General features: G+C 34.3%; 1 protein-coding gene across 4 annotated transcripts in view; it reads right to left on the bottom strand.

Annotated features, from left to right (window-relative positions):
* Nucleotides 1-19,646, bottom strand: part of LOC135144785 (protein prickle-like) — an 889,236-nt gene that overhangs the window by 304,673 nt on the left and 564,917 nt on the right. The window contains exon 1 of one of the 4 annotated variants that reach the window (XM_064076862.1): nt 7,736-8,309. The exons of the other annotated variants lie outside the window; for them this stretch is intronic. Coding sequence (XP_063932932.1) covers nt 7,736-8,040 — 305 coding nt within the window. The 5' untranslated portion in view covers nt 8,041-8,309. Of the gene's footprint in view, nt 1-7,735; nt 8,310-19,646 lie in introns of those variants that run through there. 4 annotated transcript variants of the gene reach the window in all.

The raw sequence follows: 19,646 nt of genomic DNA, 5'->3' as shown, positions 1-19,646 counted from the left end.
TCAATGTAATTCACTAAATATGGTCATATCAACATTATAATAGTATAATAATGCCTAGTCTGTAATTTAGTCGAACACTGTGGTGAGTGTTTTAACCGCAATTTTTTTAGTGATTCCTTTTTCAGTGAACCGAATCGATTATACTAATTTGCTTTCAAATTTTATTCCTTTTTGTATGAGTTATAATTTTAATAATTTTACATTCTGAAAATGAAGTGGATTGTATGTAAGACTCTACAGTTTGGTAATGTGAAATTACGTGTAACCTATAAACATGTTAATTTTCTAGTGTTATTTTACCATAAAGTACCGGTATGTTACGGAATCATTTGCATTAAAAGTCTTCGCAGTTACGCCTAGCAAACTGAAGTTTTCATTTAAAATCAGCTACGAAGATTATTAATTAAACTATAATGGCACACAATAGAGAACAACTGAGGATACGAAGTTCTTTGTTTAAAACTATCAGAGTTAGAAAAATTGAAACAAAAATAAATAAGCAATAAATATTTTAAACCGATTAAAAATTAGTTCTTTTAATGCACTAAATGTTTTTGTCTACGAATTTGACAAAAGAAATAATCCTTACAGCAACTACAGAATTTTGTCCTTGTGTTTAGATTCCCCCAACTCCATTCAAGCACAACACAGATTCCAGATGAAAATATCTCCTTGGAAGGATTACTATCACACCAACGTTTTTAATTTGTCAACGTCACAGCGGCGGAAACGTGCTTTGAAAAGGATCCTCCGACGCGACAAAGAATATCAAAAGATCTCAACATCTCGACAACAAATTAATTTCGATTTTTCGTGCCCTTGCCTTTATTAAAAATTTATCATCAAACCACATTCTCTTTTAGGCATTTATTACCGCATTGTTCGCGCTCTCACCCTAACGAAATTAGTTCTGAGGACCTAGGACAGACGACAATAGATGGCCGATCCGTATTTATTTCCTACATATGTAGAAGAACATAAATGAAGATTTACTGCCATGGGTCGTCCTCCTTAGCGCTGCTGTTGCGCTAGGGGTTAGAATCTAATAATTTAACACGGTGAGTCACCAATCCGGAATTTAAATTACAAAACAATGTTGTACGAAGCTGCCCAATTAAAATCTGCTCGGGCAGGAATCATAAAAGTCGAGTCATTTTTTGTCGTTAACCTATAAAGTTTTATTTGGAATTAAACCGAACGCTGTGCACGAGGCACCTCTTTCGGGAATAACGATTTTCCAGGTAGCGATTTTATTGAGATTAGTCGCAGTACCATTAACAATAATGGCGATTTATCTGCCATATTTGGTGACGTAAATTAATACCACAATCCCATAAAAAACTTTATCGGCAAACTGACCATAAAAATGAGCCGTGCGCTATTTTATCGATTGTGAAATTTACGTTATATTTTGCTGCGTTGAAATGGTCATTTTTTTCTCAATTCCCTTTAAAGGCTCTGAATTATTTTAGTTCTAACATGGAGAGAAATAAATTTTGTAAAAAAATGCGCAAGTAAAGGCAGGAAATGGTTTAGTTGTTTCAGAGAACAAGTAGAACCGTACCATCATATTTAATTGGTTTTCAGAGCAATTGTTGTTGAAGCTTACAAGTGCTGAGCAGTTTTATTTGACAGTGCTTTAATTTGGAAAGTTTATCGTTTTATCTCCTAATTCGTCAATAGTAAATTAAGTAAAGTACATCATGCCTGTTTGTACCTGCTGCGGTGTAAATGTTGAGTCTCACAAAATTGTCAACTGTACTATTTACTCTAAACCATTCAAATCTGATTGTATGGAATTAACGAATTCTGAAGTTCGCAAGATACAGCAGCGTAGGTCAGGTCTGTCCTGGTCATGCAAAGATTGTGCTGCCTTTGGGAATACCATGAATGAACTTAAAGTCGCCATTGTTGCTCTCCAAAATGAAATAAAATCATTAAAATCATGTATTGCAAGTCCACCTGAATCTTGCACGTCCTTAGTTATGACTGAAAAAATTATTCAGGAGATATCTGAGCATGATAAGCGCATGTCAAATATTATGATATACGGATGCATAGAAAATAATGGAATATCGAAGGAGGACCAAGCTAAATTAGATACCACAGTTGTTATGGGAATGTTACACACTCTTGGAATTCCTGATATTCCTAGTGACATTAAGCATTTTAGAGTAGGTAAATTAGATCAGACTAATCAAAATCGTTCGCGACCGATTAAGGTTATCCTGTCATCTGAAAAATCTGTACTTTCCGTCATACGAAACGCTAGACAATTAAAATCGTCATCAGAATGGGCCACTATCTCTATTTTTCAGGATCGTACTCCAATGCAGATGGAAATTCACAGAAATGCAAAGAAGGAATTAGAAAACCGTCTGGCAAATGGTGAAATGGATTTGACAATTAAGTATAGAAATGGAATTCCTAGTGTAGTCTCTTCGTTAAACTAACGCAGCCCAGTAGATCCCTAATTTCAATGAAACTTTATTATCAAAATGCGCGCGGTATAAAATCAAAACTACATAATTTATTTCTCAACTCATCTGAACTTGTCTATGATATCATAATTATTACAGAAACGTGGTTGAACGACTCCGTATATGACTCTGAAATATTTCCTCCATTTTATGAAGTTTTTAGGTGTGATCGCAGATTTTCTGCTTTGGGGCGTCAAAAAGGTGGTGGTGCTCTTATTGCCATTTCAAATAACTATTCTACAGAAATGGTAGATGCATCTTCTGTCACTACAATCGTGTCGGCAATTGATTTAGTTATCGTGAAATGTAGAGTCAACATGTTTATCTTTTTTCTTGCAGCGGTTTATGTTCCCTCTAATATATCTACTTCTGACTTTGAACTCTTCCTGGAACGGCTTGAACCTCTACTATTAGGGAAACCCGTCATTTTTGTTGGTGACTTTAATATCCCACAATTCCAATAATCTTCCATCTAATTCATGCTTGAGCAGCAAACTTCAGACATTCATTCAGTTTACTACACTACTTAAATTTATGCAACATAATCATGTTCCTAATTGTAATGGACGTTGTTTGGACTTAGTCTTTACCAACTTTGAGGTGTGTGCTGATGTTTATCATGAGGAGTTACCACTCTTGAGGGAAGATTTATATCATCCAGCCTTTGGAATTACTGCTGAATTTGTGTTGTCCTCTAAGCCCCCGCAATTTCCATCACTTGGCGCTAAATGCTACAATTTTAAAAAAGCTAACTTTGTTAAACTTTATAATGATATTTTTGAAACTGAGTGGTCATCTTTGTCAGCATATAGTGATGTAAATGATGCTGTAACTGAGTTCTATAGAATATTTTACAATATACTTGACTCTTCTGTTCCCCTGTACTCGCTTAAAAAGTCTACCCAGTGTGGTTTAATAAACAGATAATTGAAACTTTAAAAATGAAGAATTATTACCGAAAGAAGTGGAACAAGACGTCCAGTGCATTCTATCACATTGAATTCAAAAGGCTTAGGGCATTGGCAAAATAATTAATCAGGTCAGGTCATGATAATTATCTTAGAGAAATTGAACAGTCTATTCATTCTACACCCAAAAATTTATGGAAATACGTGCGGTCCAAGAAAAGTACAACTCGTATTCCTGGCAAAATCACCTATAATGGAAATGTCTCAGATGATTCCCAGAAAATTGTGGATATGTTTGCCGAAAAATTTTCAAATGTGTATCTTTCTGGTGCAAACACTGGCATTCCCGACATCATTACAAATAAATTATCTTTTAGTATACAGCCTGTTACGGAAGAACAGTTAGTAGAAGTTATCAGTACTTTAACAAACAAGCTTACTTTTGGTGAGGATCTTATCCCCAGTTTTCTTGTTCGGGATGCTAGATTTGTGTTAGCTAAACCGTTATCAATCATAATCAATGTAGCTATAAAAAGTTCTGTTTTTCCGGATTCTTGGAAATGTGCTAGAATCACACCAATTTTCAAAAAAGGAGATAAGTCAGATGTTAATAATTACAGACCCATTTCAATTCTTTCTAACTTTGCCAAAGTATTCGAGTTAGTCATTTATAGAAACATCTTGTGCAATGTTCGTAGTCATTTGTCAACACACCAACATGGATTTATTCCTGGTCGCTCAACTGTTACCAATCTGGTTACCTTGACCCAATATCTCAGTGAGATTCTTGACAACCGTGGGCAGGTTGACGTCATTTACACCGATTTCTCCAGTGCTTTTGATAGCATCAATCACAGTATTTTATTGCAAAAGCTTAGTGCATTCGGATTTACGTCTAGCTTTTTAAAACTCATAGCGTCTTACCTCATTAATAGAATCAATTTTGTTTTTTACAATGGTTTCACGTCGTTTAGTTATGTTGGATCCTCTGGGGTACCTCAAGGTTCTAATTTGGGTCCGCTACTATTTACATTGTTTATCAATGATTTGCTTGCGTCTATGAAGTGTAAAATACTAGCTTATGCTGATGACATAAAACTATATGCCTCTATCAACAGTGAATCTGATTATATTAATTTTCAAGCTCAATTAAATCTGTTTATTGATGGCTGTCAGTTTTTGCAATTAAGACTAAATCCTGATAAGTGTTTCTATGTGATTTATACAAAAAAAGTAAATCCAATTCCTACTTCTTATGTAATTTGTAACCAATCATTACAAAAGAGAGAAATTGTTAAAGATCTTGGTGTTACCTTTGATCCGCAGTTATCTTTTATTGAGCACATCAGTGACATATGTTTAACTTCTTCCAAGATGTTGGGATTTATATACCGAACAACTATTGGCTTTATGAACCCTTGTTTAATTAAAACTCTATATTTTGCATTTATAGTCAGTAAACTGGAGTATGCTTCTATTGTATGGTACCCAATTTATGTTACACACCAGTTCGCAATTGAGAAAATTCAGCGTCGCTTCTTGAAATTTTTTACTTTTAGGTGTGAAGGTATTTATCCAGAGCGAAATGCTGATTACAATATGTTGATGCAAAGACATGGGGTCTTGGCAGAAAGACAGAAATACATAGTGCCAGCTTTGCATGGAAATTGGTGAACAGGAAACTTGATTGTCCTGATCTCTTGCCGTCGTTAAATTTCTTTGTCCCACGGATTGCAACTCGTCATAATTCTACATTTGATTTTCCAACTCCTAAAACCAATATTCTTTGGAAAGCTCCCATTACTCACATGTCTAGAAATGCTAACAAAGAATATGATGATATTTTTGCTATTACGATGTAGTTTGCAATTTCAGCTAGTTTATTTCTTTATTTTGTTATAAATTATTATTAGTAACAGTTACGTTTAGATTTAGATTTTTTGTTTGTTGTATTTATTTGTATCTATTTTACTTTGTATTACTTTTTATTTTGTCCTATAATTGGTGTCTGTTGGGCAAATAAATTCTATTATTATTATTATTAACGCATTACAAAATTTATAGATTAAATACATTCCTTAACCAATGTTCGTGATCCAATGATAAATCTTATTTTTTAAATATTTTATGAGTCTAACAACAAACTACGTATTAGTGTGAATATTGATTTTACAACTTCATGTCTTCCTGTAAATACTTATTTACAGCTTTCCATAATTTCGCAGTAATGAAAGAACAAGCTAAACACATTATCGAATGATGAACAAGCTTTGTTTGAAATATTCACTACTAGGGTTGTAAATTGCGGTCGTCTCTGCATGGGCAACAACTACATTTGGCGCCGTTCCAGTCACCCTAATAGAATTAAACAATGTAAAATTTTATTTATTAGGAAAAATGTTATCACTTTTTACGTCCCGAGCGTAAGCTAAGGAAATATAGTGTAATCGAGTCCATCGGCCGAATTCCCACTCTCCCGTTTCCGTCTCTCTCTCTGTGTGTGTGTGTCTGTCTTTCTGTATCTCTGTCTGTCTGTCTGGCTGTCTGTCTGTCTGTCTGTCTGTCTGTCTGTTTGTCTGTCTGCCTGGTGTCTGTATCCATTTATATTAGACAAGTAATCTCGGAAACTACTGAACCAATTGTTGTAAAATTTTGTATGTATATTAGGAATATCATGTAGATAGTTAAATCCTAACTAAAATTTGGTTAATCATCCCCACCACCGATGGGATGACGTAACCTCCAAAATTTATAATAAACAGTTTTTTTTTTAATTTTATACTTCTCGCGTGTGAATCCGTGTCGAATTTTCACCCTAGATATCCAAAATTGTTAGAAAACATTAAAAACTGAAGAACAATATTTTCCAATATAACTTTGAAAATGCAAAACCGAATGCTCTGACATATTGTAAATATTTTAAGGTTATCGTAATCGTGTGCAAAATATGATGAGCCTAAAATTGTGATTTATCATTACATTAAAAGTTTTTAAATTTCTTATACACGGTGACTAATAAAAATGAATGATTGAGTCAATTTACTTTATTGATTAAATTGTCGGGTAGAATTACTTATAAATTATATTAGCAATACAAGTGTTCCATTGTAAATAAACTCAATAATAATAATCAAGACAATAACTTTTAGGTGTTAACAAAAATTCCAGACTACGAGTTTATTTAAAAAAATAAGATGAACGTTGTAAGCTCAAAAAGAAGATAGAGGCAACTAATACTCTGTTCATGCTTGACGCTGCAAATAAACAACAATTGGCGATAAAGGAAGTTATTCCTTGAGTTACAAGATTTAAATCTAAAATGTGATAGGTTACTTGATAATTGGTGCCTATGGAGCACGTAGATGAAGAAAACTGGTAGGTATGAAGATTAAAGATATTAAAGACAAACTGCCACTTTTATTAAAATTTCCTGCCAGTTATATTAAATGCTGAAAGTAAAATATTTTATAATTAATGGAAAGCAAGCTATATGCAATAGGTTTAAATGAAAATAACGTACATTACTGTCTAGGTAAAAAGTGAATCATTTCCGTCGTCAGTTAACTTATGAAAGTGTACATTTTTATGAAGTTTAAAATTAAGTTTTTCCCTCAAAAACTCAAGTCTAACTTAATCACTATAATCAGTAAGCAATTTTTTCTGATTTTTTTCATTAATATAGGTTTTTGTTTGAGGAATAAAGGTTGAACAGAATGGATATCTATCTAGCCAAAAATTGAATTTTTTACCTATTATATTTAAAAATAAAACGAATCGATTTCAATGAATGAGACCATTTAAATAGATATAAATTTTTGTTAATTAGTTAGTTACTTTAGTTAAAATATTTTAAGTCGTTTTTTTCTTCAATAACAGACAATCAATCTCGATGTTGAAAAAAAAAGGATAATCATTTAACAAAACAAACAGTTTCCAGACCAAGCAACTGCTGAAAAATTAATTAACGACTCGAACCGAATCTATAACGTCCCTCGATCCTCCCAACGAGACCTTCCCATAACCCTAAAGCATCCTTTATCGTCAAAGTTATATTATGTCAGTCGTGAAGCCGTATCAGTTCAATTTGCATACCCAATACGAGCAAGTCCACCGAACCTAAATAATGCATCAGACTTCGACAATCGAATACAAATAAGACTGACGAGAGGGCCCGTTGAGAGACAAAACAAGAAAACAATCTATAAACTTGTTTTATTCCATATCTGTTTTCGTCATTTCAACTTTTTACGATCCAACTTTACAGAGAAAAAATCTCCACCGAACATTTGTGCGGAATTGATCCACAAATGCCGCAATAACATACGTGACAAAAATACTCGAACTAACCTGATCTTTGCGATTTTCACAACGGGCCTTTGGGGTGGCTTCATGACCCTCGTCGGCTCCCCAGCAAAGTCGGCCTTCTTACCCACCGAGGGGCTGCAGAAATCCGAAGACTTCATCGATGAGAGACTGCCGTGAGGGCTCTTGTAGTGGCGTAAAGAGGACAGCGAAGGTAACGTGTTGTAAGACGACGAATATCTGCCCATGCTTTGAAGGTTCCTTTCTGTGCTATCCGACAAGCGCCTTTCCGGCGGCTTGTAGCCGTAGGAGAATTCCTTGATTTCCTCGTTTTCATCGATATCCGACATGTAATGCTCGTTGAAGAAGACGTTCTGGTATTCAGGCGACGCTTCCGTGGAGTGGGAGAAGTCGCCGAACTTGTTGCGCAGCTCTTGAGCCAAACTGTTGACTTCTTCATATTCCTGCGAAAGCACGGAGTCTTTGGACAGGTATTTGCTCCTGAGTTCCGTCAATTCCTCGAAGTTTCTGTGTCTGGGCAAAGGTGAGTTGCCCAAATTTTCGGCGAGGCTCCCATAGAACGGCCTGAAGGCGGCTCTGCTCAGGATGGGCGACCTGAACTCGGTGCTCCTCGAGCTGAGGATCCTCCTGTACCCGCACCCACCTCTAGTCTGCAGATCGAAGCGCGAAGTCACCATGATGTTGGCCATCGGCGGCGGCGTAGGCAGGGGCAGGTCAGGTAAACACAATGGCGATTGTGTCTTTTCCCGCGGCTCTGCTGCCTTCATATTCTTTGTTCTTGTTATTTTACGACATTAAAAATTACCTGGTCGTAAAGGTGGTTCTAATGATGGAATTTTCGTGGCTTTATTGCGATAATGTCAGTTTTATGGGTGGAACTAAAAGGGGGCCCACCGAATTCTTCCCGAATAACCGCCAATAAAACCCAACCTCACATTAAAACGTTTATCATAAAAACTCGATTTTAGGTGTTATGTGACGGGAGGTGCTGTCGGTGGACCCTGTAGGGCCTAAGCTGAAACGTTTTGGGTAAAAATAGGCGTTACCGCAGGGTCGTAATGATCAGTAAATCTGTCGGGTTATTCATGGAATTCTCGCCAAACCACGCAAAGAATTTAGGTTTTATTGAAATTTTGCGATTACAGTTGTGTGCAGTTTATCGACAGTTACAATTTTTTTTTAATTTGTGATAAGTGTCACAGAGAACAAGGAATTACTTAAATTGTATTATTACAATTCTCGATTATATGTGGTGATTAGACAGATTTTTAAACATGAAAATGTTTGCTAAATACATTTATTATAGAGTGTATCGTTCAAAATACTTATGATAGCAATATTTAGTTAATTTGAAACAGTATCAAAATATATAATGTTCGTGGATGTGAAACATGAGCAAGAAAAGTGCTAGGAATAAATTGCAGCGGTCACATCTAGTGGACTATTTTTATTTTTGAAATCACTCATTACTGATTAGGTTGTGAATATGGTGAAATAAATACATTATTCGGAATAAAAAAAAAATGTTACGTTTCTCTCCTAAATATAAATTTATATTCGTAAATAAAACTGTAGTATTATACAATGTGTAACAAAAATTTTAAAGGGAATTCCCAAATGATTGACCTGGAACACTCTTTACTGAAGCTTTGAAGATTTTCAACATTTTAAAACATGGCATAATCACAGATTCCCATCAAAAGTGTTCCCCATGACTGCACTTATTTAGGAAAAGTGTTCGAATTGTCTGCTACAGGATCTGTTTGTCTTTGATACTTCCCTATATGAAAGTATCAGGGAATCAGAGTCACAAAATTGATCGCAAAAAGTTCTTGACTTAAGCAGTACTTTACTTAAATATTTAGTAGATGTGTATCTATACAATGTATTGATTACTTATTATGAATATAACTAACGTAGATAAGAGGTTTTACTTGAACAGAACACCAAGGCTTTTGTATTTTAACTAAAAAAAATTGCTTTAGGATCAGTATTCTTTCCATCATTCAGAAATGTTTGCATATTTCCATTTTCCCAAAATTACCTTCAATAGCTTCAATTGGAATTACAATTTTTGTAGCACAATATATCACCCTAACTTGTTGCTTACCATTTAGTATCCGATTTTGCAAGCTTATACCTACCAACAACGCGTCTCACGCTATGTATTTGTGAAATTTGATATTTTTTCTTGAAACAAGAATAAGTATGTCTTTGGCATGGATTTTATTCGTAATTTCTCTCACAAGGAAACGCAGAATTAAAAAAATTGGAATTTTCTGTGTATAAAAGTCGGACTTGGTATCAATTTCATCGTCATTTACTATGCGGGAATATTTCTCTATAATTAATTTAAACAGATAGAATTTATAGAATTGCTTTATAACTTCAAGTTGTCTCGGTTTTTTTGTAATCGACAGTTAATAGCAAAGTTATTACTATTGTATGAATCAAAACCTGCTCGTTCATTAGATCTAAGCGAGTTTTATAATTGGTCTAAAGTATTTCCGTTAATTACGTAAAAAAATGGTGTAAAACTTTCTGAGAAAGGCCTTAGTTATTTATCAAACCAGTCAGCAAAGTGTCTTGTTTTCAGTGAACATTATCGGAGAATTAAATTAGAGTTTTTACGTTTACTTCTGCGAACCAAGATGTTATACCTGTGTATAAACTTCTTATTTCACAGAAGTAAACGTAAAGATTCCGAAAATTTTGTTAAACATTTTATTTACAGCATTTCTAATGTTTCTCGAAAAGCAGACCCTTGATAACTACTGATAACCAGTCTTCGGCATAGCGGATCCTTATTGCCGTCCGATCGCCAGCGCTATTGCAGTCGTGGCCTACAACTTCCTTTTTTTCTCAGTTATACGAGTTCTCTTAGAGGTTAAAATTGCTTTAAAAATTAAAAATGACTGTTCAACATCACAATTTTCGTGATGATCTTGATCAAATAAACCCTGAACTGTATTAAACGCGCCGTCATATTTAATATTTGTCTGATTGATTCCCCATCACTTCGGTTATGCCTAACTTTGCTGATAACACAACATAAATAAATTCGACGAATGAAATGTTGGTTTAATTAACACACCACAGAGAGCTTATACTACATCACTTACAAGTATTATTTAGAAGTCGACCTTCCAAAAAAATCAAATGGTATTTTTAGTGTGTTATTTTGCCACATGCAACAAAAGATTCTTGTGTGTAAACCGTTTTGCTTATTTTCATTTTGTTTAAAAGATCAAAATTTTTATCAAAACACGAAATGTCTGATTTTTGCTATGATATAATTTGTAATCAGAGGGTATACATACTGTTTTTCCGCGGCAACATCAAATTAAAAAACCAAACAAAATGTATGTAAATATGTAACAACGTTTGAAAAAGAGTAGAAGTATCACATGATCGGGAAAAAAGTGATCTAACAAGCTTTGACATTTAGTATTTAAAAATTATGTTGGCAACACCAATGGGTTCGTTGTTCAGTTTGATAGTTACGGTTAAATAACTGTCAAATAAAGTGTGAAATTGCTGCCAACATCATTATTTTAAAATGAAGTTTCATCAGTCATCACCTCCTACATGACTTTTTGTATTTTTGTAGTAAGTAAGTTTAGACACGGCAACAGGTAATTTTTTTTTTTGTTGAATGCAAACGATAATGAAATTTCAAGTCAAGGTAAAATATTCTCTCATATTTACTAGGAATTGAAATTTTATAATTTTTTAAACTAATTAGGTTCCAATACTTCGTAGGTTGCAGTGATTTTGGGTCTAGTTGGCATATGCCCAGCACATTAAACCATAAACTTGAAAGTTCATGCTATTAAAAGACGTGGGAATATCGTTAATCATCAATATTCCCGACACAAAATAATAAAACTCCAGGAACAATGCAAGTTTATACACCGGTCACGGCCTACGTAGATCTGCAACGTTTTTAGTGGATGCTGGTGCAAATATATATTTTGTCAGTATCAGGAGCCACGGCACCGCAAATGAGTTAAAAGTAATACAGTGTGATTTTTTAAAATTTCTGATCTAGTTTTCGTTGCCCTTTAGGTCACTAAATTACATAGGTCCTCTCTGGTCAGTTTTACGTTGGATTTGCGATATCCCAAATACCCGTTGCTATGGAAGATGACAGATCACGAATCACAACTACTGTCATCGCATCTCCCATAGCAACGGGACTTGCAATAACCCAAATCCAATTGGTTCCTTATAACATATAACTCGTGTTGTAGTTTTATTACATTTTCTGTATCAAGTTACGACCTACTTTTCGGCCAAATTTGTTCTGACAACAAATTCTTGTGTGACTAGACCAAAAATACCCGATATAATAAATTAAATAATATCGGGAAAACTGGAAATATTACTTCTACTAAGGAATCTGTTTCTTTGACTCATATTCTGTTAATTGCTTTTAATAATAGCCGATTGTTTCTGTTAAATACATGAAATATTAAACTTATAATTTTATTATAAGTAAATAATGTACACAATCAAAATTCTGTATCCTAGAATCGAATCTATTATGTAGCGCTTTTGATTTCGTATAGAAATCTCAAACACACTGTCATGTTGTCTTTGCTGCTACGAAATTACAGCTCGCCTGAAGTAAACAGACAGTTTAATCGAGGTTTCCAGCACAAAAATTACCACTCAATAACATATGAACGATAACACCAACAATAAGGTTTTGCCAAAGAATAGTTAGACACTGACTAGGAAGTTACTTCTCCCAATTCCGTGACGCTAGGTATCCACTCTACAACCGCAAAATTTCAACAAAAATCCTCCGAGAATTCACGGAACGACCCCGACACGTACGTGGCGCAACACAGCTTTAACAACCACCAATTATAATCCACTCAAACTTTCGGCCGGTTCCTAACTTTTTGTCTACCGCAAACGCTTAATTTTCGTTTTAATGCCTTCATTGTTTTGTAGGAGCCGCACTACATTTTCACACCGGCGTTTCAACCCCATGCGGTTGAGTTATCGATTTGTCTGTAGCACGTGGTGGTTCCCTGTTAATGTCACCACCTCACTGATGTTTTTCGCGTCCACCTGCGTCCGTCCACTTAAAAATCTCTTCCGAACACTAACCGAACGCGAACGCTACCGGCCATAGTAAAACTCTACATACACTGAAAGTGATTAGACATCGCGAATGAGGGGCTGCCGGTGATGGGGTGGCCGAGGGTGCGTGTGGGCAAAGGGGCGTCGGGAGGGTTAAGCACGGGGACGATGACTAAGCCGGCCGTTCGCTCGACAATGATTAGAAGCGAATTTGATATCGGCAAGACGCAAGCCCTCTCTTTTACATGAAATTTAAATAATTCGATTGAATCTTGATTTTCAGTAGCACCGCGGACAAACCGGTCGGGGAGATTCAATCGTTCTGAAAAAACATCCTAATTGGTCGAGGAAATATTGATTCATTCAAATTTGACATCAGGTGTATGTACATGACATGTGTCATTTGACCACGACTGACTGCCAAGAAATTTCAGAAAATTTTAAGTGTTCTGTTACTTTAATAATAATTCTACATTAGTCAATATTATTATATGTGGCACAAATGCGTTACATTGCCAAATAGGTCACGGAAGAAATGTACTGGCCCGGTGAATTGAAATTTCATCCAATACTTCATGAACATGGTGTACCTATACCTATTTTTTCAATCTAAAATTCTAAATTAACAATTTTTTTTACATTCGGAAAAATACGTACACAGCATACAGTATATTGTATCCTGAATTTGTGCGCTTTGTTCCCTAGTTTGCAAATTCCAAATCACAATAGCCTCCATAGTTTTTTCCGAAATCACGTGTCACCTTAAACCTAAATCCTATAGCTTACACCAGACGAAAGTTGCTTTCTGCAAAAATTGTACATACGTTGGAAGTAAGATCTCTAGAAACCCAAATAAAATTTTGGAATGCATCCAACCTGAAAATGGTAACATGTACCTGAATCCCCGAGGATACTTCCTTCAAACACCTTCTAACGTAGTTAACGCTATTGTGAAACTTTTCTCCAATATAATAATAAGTAGTTGTTCTGCATTGACTAATGAATTGTTCTGTTACTTATTATGTATCATTCAAACTATCGCCAGTAACAAAAGAGTAACGGATATTTTATCATCTTTTCCTATTAAGAATACTGCTGGTGAAGATCAGATACCTAGTTTTCTCTTGCATGATGCAGCTAATCAAAAAGAAATAACTAGGTATATGTCGTACAAAAGAATTAAATCAAGTATATGTATGCCCCAGGGGTCTATTCTAGGTCCATTATTGTTTGTCATTTATATCAATGACAAACTTTGTTGCAATAAGCTAGCATTTGCGGATGATCTTAAAATGTATTCTTCAATCTTGACATTATTCACGGATGACTTTCAATATCATCATATGTTCCATTGTTACTTTTGTTGTATGAGACTTACATTTTGATGGTGACCCTTTATTCAAAGCAGATACCGTGAAACATTTTAATGTCATATTGTCATCTGTTGCAATCAACATATTATTTAAAATATTTAGGTATTTTACACTGGGCATAGTCCGCGACGTTCTTTAGCAAATTTGTTGGCAACCACAGGAGCTAATACCACAAGAATGAAACACCACGGGTCCGTTAACTTGGCACCACCAAGTTAATGAATTTTACTCAAAAGCTAGCACCTCGTTGTTCTAACCTAGCACCAGCTAGCACCACCAATCAAAAAGCTAGCACCACCTAATTATTGAAATAAAAGCCTTTTACTTTCGGGGGGGGCCAAGTTAACGCTAGCCCCCCGATATTATTTAATTCTCATGAAAGGTTGGTCCGAGGTAGTTTAGACCTAGCACCAGCTAGCACCACTAGTCTCATAGCTAGCACCACTCTGCAAGTATTAAAAAAAAATTAAAAACCAAAAAAAAAGTAGCCCCCACTTTTTTTTCTTTAATGGTAAAAATCAGTAGGTTAATAGTCTAGAGCTAGCACTCGCTGGATCCATTAAAAAAAAGTGTATTTTTATTCAATAAAGCCATGTAATAAAGGGTTATTTTCGGGGGGGGCTAAGTTAACGCTAGCCCCGCAATATAATTTAAAGACAATGAAAAGCTAGCACCTAATAGTTTAGAGCTAGCACCAACTAGCACCATTAGTCTTATAGCTAGCACCATTAAACAAACTAAATAAAATAATTGAAAAGCCCTGAAAAAATAACTCGCATCTATAATTCCCAATCGTGGCCGGAAATAAACTATCTTTGAAAATTAATACATTACAATCATCCATTACTTATAAAAAGTCATGTTTTCTGCATTGAACAGAACTTAATATCTACATTATCTACATATTTAATTAAATTACATCACTTGCGTTCAAATCGTTCTTCATTTATTTCAACACACTAAAAATTAGGCCATGATAAATGCGATCATTTAATTTTTTTCCACAGTCATACATTTGACTGACATTACGTAAATAACAAATTTGAAATAACAAGCGAGACTATAAAATTTAAGTCATTTGTAATTTATAAATCCGAGGTTAATGACGAAAACCTTTGTAAACTCTAAATTCCTAAAAATATTATTAAAATAATTTAAAATCCTAGAAACTTAACAGACAATGTGTCTAGAAGTCAAGTACAAATTATGAATTTTTACTATCCGTAGTAATAATCCCTATTTTGGGGCAAGCGTCTATTCTTTAGTTTCGAAATAGACGAAATATAGTGTCTATTGGTTAAAATGCAAATTATTTTCTAACATATCTCATAGTTAATATATATTAACTAACAAATTGTGTGGACCAACATATTGTACAACAATGATGTGGTTCATGTAAAACCAGAAATTTATAAAGAATTATAGATTTAAAAAGTCCATATTTATTAGTCTAACCATTAAGTGTACATACTCACACAAATGAACTGAGGTCACGTTTACCGGATATTCTTAAACAAATTTTCCACAAAAATCAAAATTATAATTAATGCGGTGTTACTGGATACCGAGGGAGTCGAAACCCAGCTCTTTTGGACCTTTTGTAGGATATGCATTTCTTCACAACGAAAACTTGAAGATGTTTGACATTTAATATGTTGCATGTTGCTTTTTTTATACATTATAGTTTTGTAAAGGAATCACGAATGTTGTTTTTATAAGTGCATTTTTTTTTGTTAAGCTGTACCCAGTATTTTCCTATTTTCTTTCTCTCTCTTTTTTAAATCACAAGTATTATTAAAGTGGTAACCTCTATTACATTAGATGAGTAAGTTGGAACTAGTTGTAAATTTGTATTACTTTATAGCTGCCGTAAAACAAATTTAAGTTAAAGTGTGATTATTTTATCTGTTCACACCTGGATAAGTCTGAATAGGCAACACATTTTACTTTTCTTAAATAACTTCCTCTTAAATTTCTTGTAGCAGTCAAATTATTTTCAACTTTTGCTAATAACGTTTTTGAATTCCGAGAAAAACCAATATGCTTTTAACTTTGGCAAAATGTTATGGAAATTTTGAGGCTGTCGTTCATCTATATGCCAGGCGATACAATTCCTTCTAACCAAACATTTATTAAACTCGAAAAAAGCTTAAGAGAAGTTGATCAATTTAAGAAAACTAAAGTTAGGCATCTTACAGTAACAATGCCAGAAAATGAAGCTGCCTTGTTTGAAATTATAGAGAAAATCCTCACGTGAGTCAAAAGCAGATCGGAAGACAAATGCAGATTACTCAGAGTTCGGTTTTTAACGTCCTGAGGGCAAACTGATTTCATCCATACCACTTCAGCCCTTCCAATTCAAAATGAAGATCATTTGCGCAAAAGGATCGTGTGGTGTCGTACAGATCTTAATTTAACACCCAAGATTCTAAATAGACTACGTAGAAATTTTGAACACAGAATAGCGCTGTGTGAAGATAGAAAAGGCGAGCAGTTTTAACCATACCACCCTATTATTAAGAAACATATTATTTATTTTCTTTTCTTTATATTCGTCAAAGGATTGAATAAATTACGTTCTATTTTGTTTGAATTTTCCATTATTAGTTGTCCGACATCTTTGTTCTCATTTATGACATAGTATGATTTTTGTGTTGTTGTTTTGTGCTGTAATTATTAGTTTAAAAAGATTAACAGATTGATCAAAGATGCTTCTGATGTGTATTACATGTTGCCTACATCAAAGTATTCAGGCACAGTATAGATATCTATATTTACTTAAAAGAAAAAAATGGAGTTACAGTTAAGTCGAACTTATTTTTAAATATTTACCTACAATATATGTTTTCTGGAAATTATTTATTTTATTTACTGTCCCATAGTCATAGTAGAAAAGTACCGACAGTATGCAGTGTCTGTAATTAGGGATATCCGACCCGGCATTGAGGGGAGTAGATGTCTGACTACGCGTTATACGGATTATTATTACGGATAGTAAAACTTCATAATTTGTACTTGACTTCTAGACACATTGTCTGTTAAGTTTCTAGGATTTTAAATTATTTTAATAATATTTTTAGGAATTTAGAGTTTACAAAGGTTTTCGTCATTAACCTCGGATTTATAAATTACAAATGACTTAAATTTTATAGTCTCGCTTGTTATTTCAAATTTGTTATTTACGTAATGTCAGTCAAATGTATGACTGTGGAAAAAAATTAAATGATCGCATTTATCATGGCCTAATTTTTAGTGTGTTGAAATAAATGAAGAACGATTTGAACGCAAGTGATGTAATTTAATTAAATATGTAGATAATGTAGATATTAAGTTCTGTTCAATGCAGAAAACATGACTTTTTATAAGTAATGGATGATTGTAATGTATTAATTTTCAAAGATAGTTTATTTCCGGCCACGATTGGGAATTATAGATGCGAGTTATTTTTTCAGGGCTTTTCAATTATTTTATTTAGTTTGTTTAATGGTGCTAGCTATAAGACTAATGGTGCTAGTTGGTGCTAGCTCTAAACTATTAGGTGCTAGCTTTTCATTGTCTTTAAATTATATTGCGGGGCTAGCGTTAACTTAGCCCCCCCCGAAAATAACCCTTTATTACATGGCTTTATTGAATAAAAATACACTTTTTTTTAATGGATCCAGCGAGTGCTAGCTCTAGACTATTAACCTACTGATTTTTACCATTAAAGAAAAAAAAGTGGGGGCTACTTTTTTTTTGGTTTTTAATTTTTTTTTAATACTTGCAGAGTGGTGCTAGCTATGAGACTAGTGGTGCTAGCTGGTGCTAGGTCTAAACTACCTCGGACCAACTTTTCATGAGAATTAAATAATGTCGGGGGGCTAGCGTTAACTTGGCCCCCCCCGAAAGTAAAAGGCTTTTATTTCAATAATTAGGTGGTGCTAGCTTTTTGATTGGTGGTGCTAGCTGGTGCTAGGTTAGAACAGCGAGGTGCTAGCTTTTGAGTAAAATTCATTAACTTGGTGGTGCCATGTTAACGGACCCAAACACCACGCTGGGTGAAAATCGTTCACTGAAGCAGAGGGTTTCATATAAGATAAGATTCAGTATCCAATAAGATCGATATAGCGATAAAATCAAAGTCCCGTCAAACAGACATCAGATTATTATTTGGTTTCGACTTCTGCTAATGCAATTTGTGATCCTTCAAACACGCTTTGCGGTATAAATATAAGGTCAAATTACCTGAATTATGTTGGATCGAATAAAAAAGAATACTTTCAATATGAATACTAATCTAAACTTTGATTGGATTTTTTTGTTGTTTATAAAAACCATTAAAATAAAGTATTTCAATTTTTCAAAGACTTGTACGATGAAATTATGGTTATTACTTCACTAGCGGTTTAACGTTTTTACTAAGAGGTGTTGAATAAAGTTATGTTATTATCAATTTTTATTGACATATTTAGAACTTATTCATGAAAGTCGTAATGTTCTTCTTCATTTTCTACTAAAGTAATTAAGGAAGTTAAAATTGGGGAGCAGTTAACGTCCTGAAAAAAACTACTACGTGTATCTACATCAATGCTGCACTTGTCTGTGGCGTTAAACGTGGTGTACCAAAAATTAGACTAACGTAAGTTTAGAATGCGTTTATAGGGGATTTTATTCATTACCAATGAAAAATTAACCCTTCTGAGATCAAAAAAACATCTTATATAATGTTTAAGTCATATTTCTCTATCCACCGCTTTATTTAAACATTTGCAGCTCAATGTCTCTAATTGTTAAAAAAGATGAAATTATTGTCGGGAAATAACACCTGGATTTCTTGTAGCAAATCTAATATGACTTTAATGGTTCCTCCTGTAAAATTTACTTTATCATCAATGCGGTTTCCGTTCTAAACGATGCAATTGTTTGCGGAGGAATCGTCGGTTGAAATATAGGTAGTGGCGTGCCGTTTTTTATTGTTCCGGGTGTTATTATCACAGATGTTTAGATTAGGTTCTGTTGTTAGAGGAAAGTCGAATACTGTTATATGGTAATCCACACTGTCGGAGATCGGCCGGTGCTTTTGTAAGGTTTAGTGTCGCGGAAACGACAAGTACAACCTGATGGCATTTAGTTGAACCCGTTCGGCTGTAAAATTAGAATATAATGAGAAGGCATATGTAGGATTTCCAAAAGCAATAACAATTTACAGTTCCAAGACTATTTAGCATAATGTAGATACTAAGCTGTAAAGTGTTATTGCGTCTATAAATCCCACGTATTCACTTACTACATCTTAATTTTATAACTTCGTGGAGCGCCATGGTGCTTTTTTATGTTTACCCGTGGCGACAAAGTTCGACAACTCGGCACTCAAAAGCGTTTCCTAGAATGTAGCGGGAATTAAAGCAAAATCGTGTTCTATTAGGTAGACACTAGACACCGTGCGGGAAGATCGGGTTTCTGTGTTTGTTAAATGATCCAAATTATCC

The sequence above is a fragment of the Zophobas morio genome, unplaced genomic scaffold (assembly GCF_036711695.1).
Source record: "Zophobas morio isolate AGI-343-1 ecotype UQ-CSIRO unplaced genomic scaffold, CSIRO_AGI_Zmor_V1 ptg000108l, whole genome shotgun sequence".
In the NCBI taxonomy this organism is placed as follows: domain Eukaryota; kingdom Metazoa; phylum Arthropoda; class Insecta; order Coleoptera; family Tenebrionidae; genus Zophobas; species Zophobas morio.
Note: the sequence above shows the minus strand (reverse complement) of the source record. Positions and strands in the feature narration are given on the sequence as shown.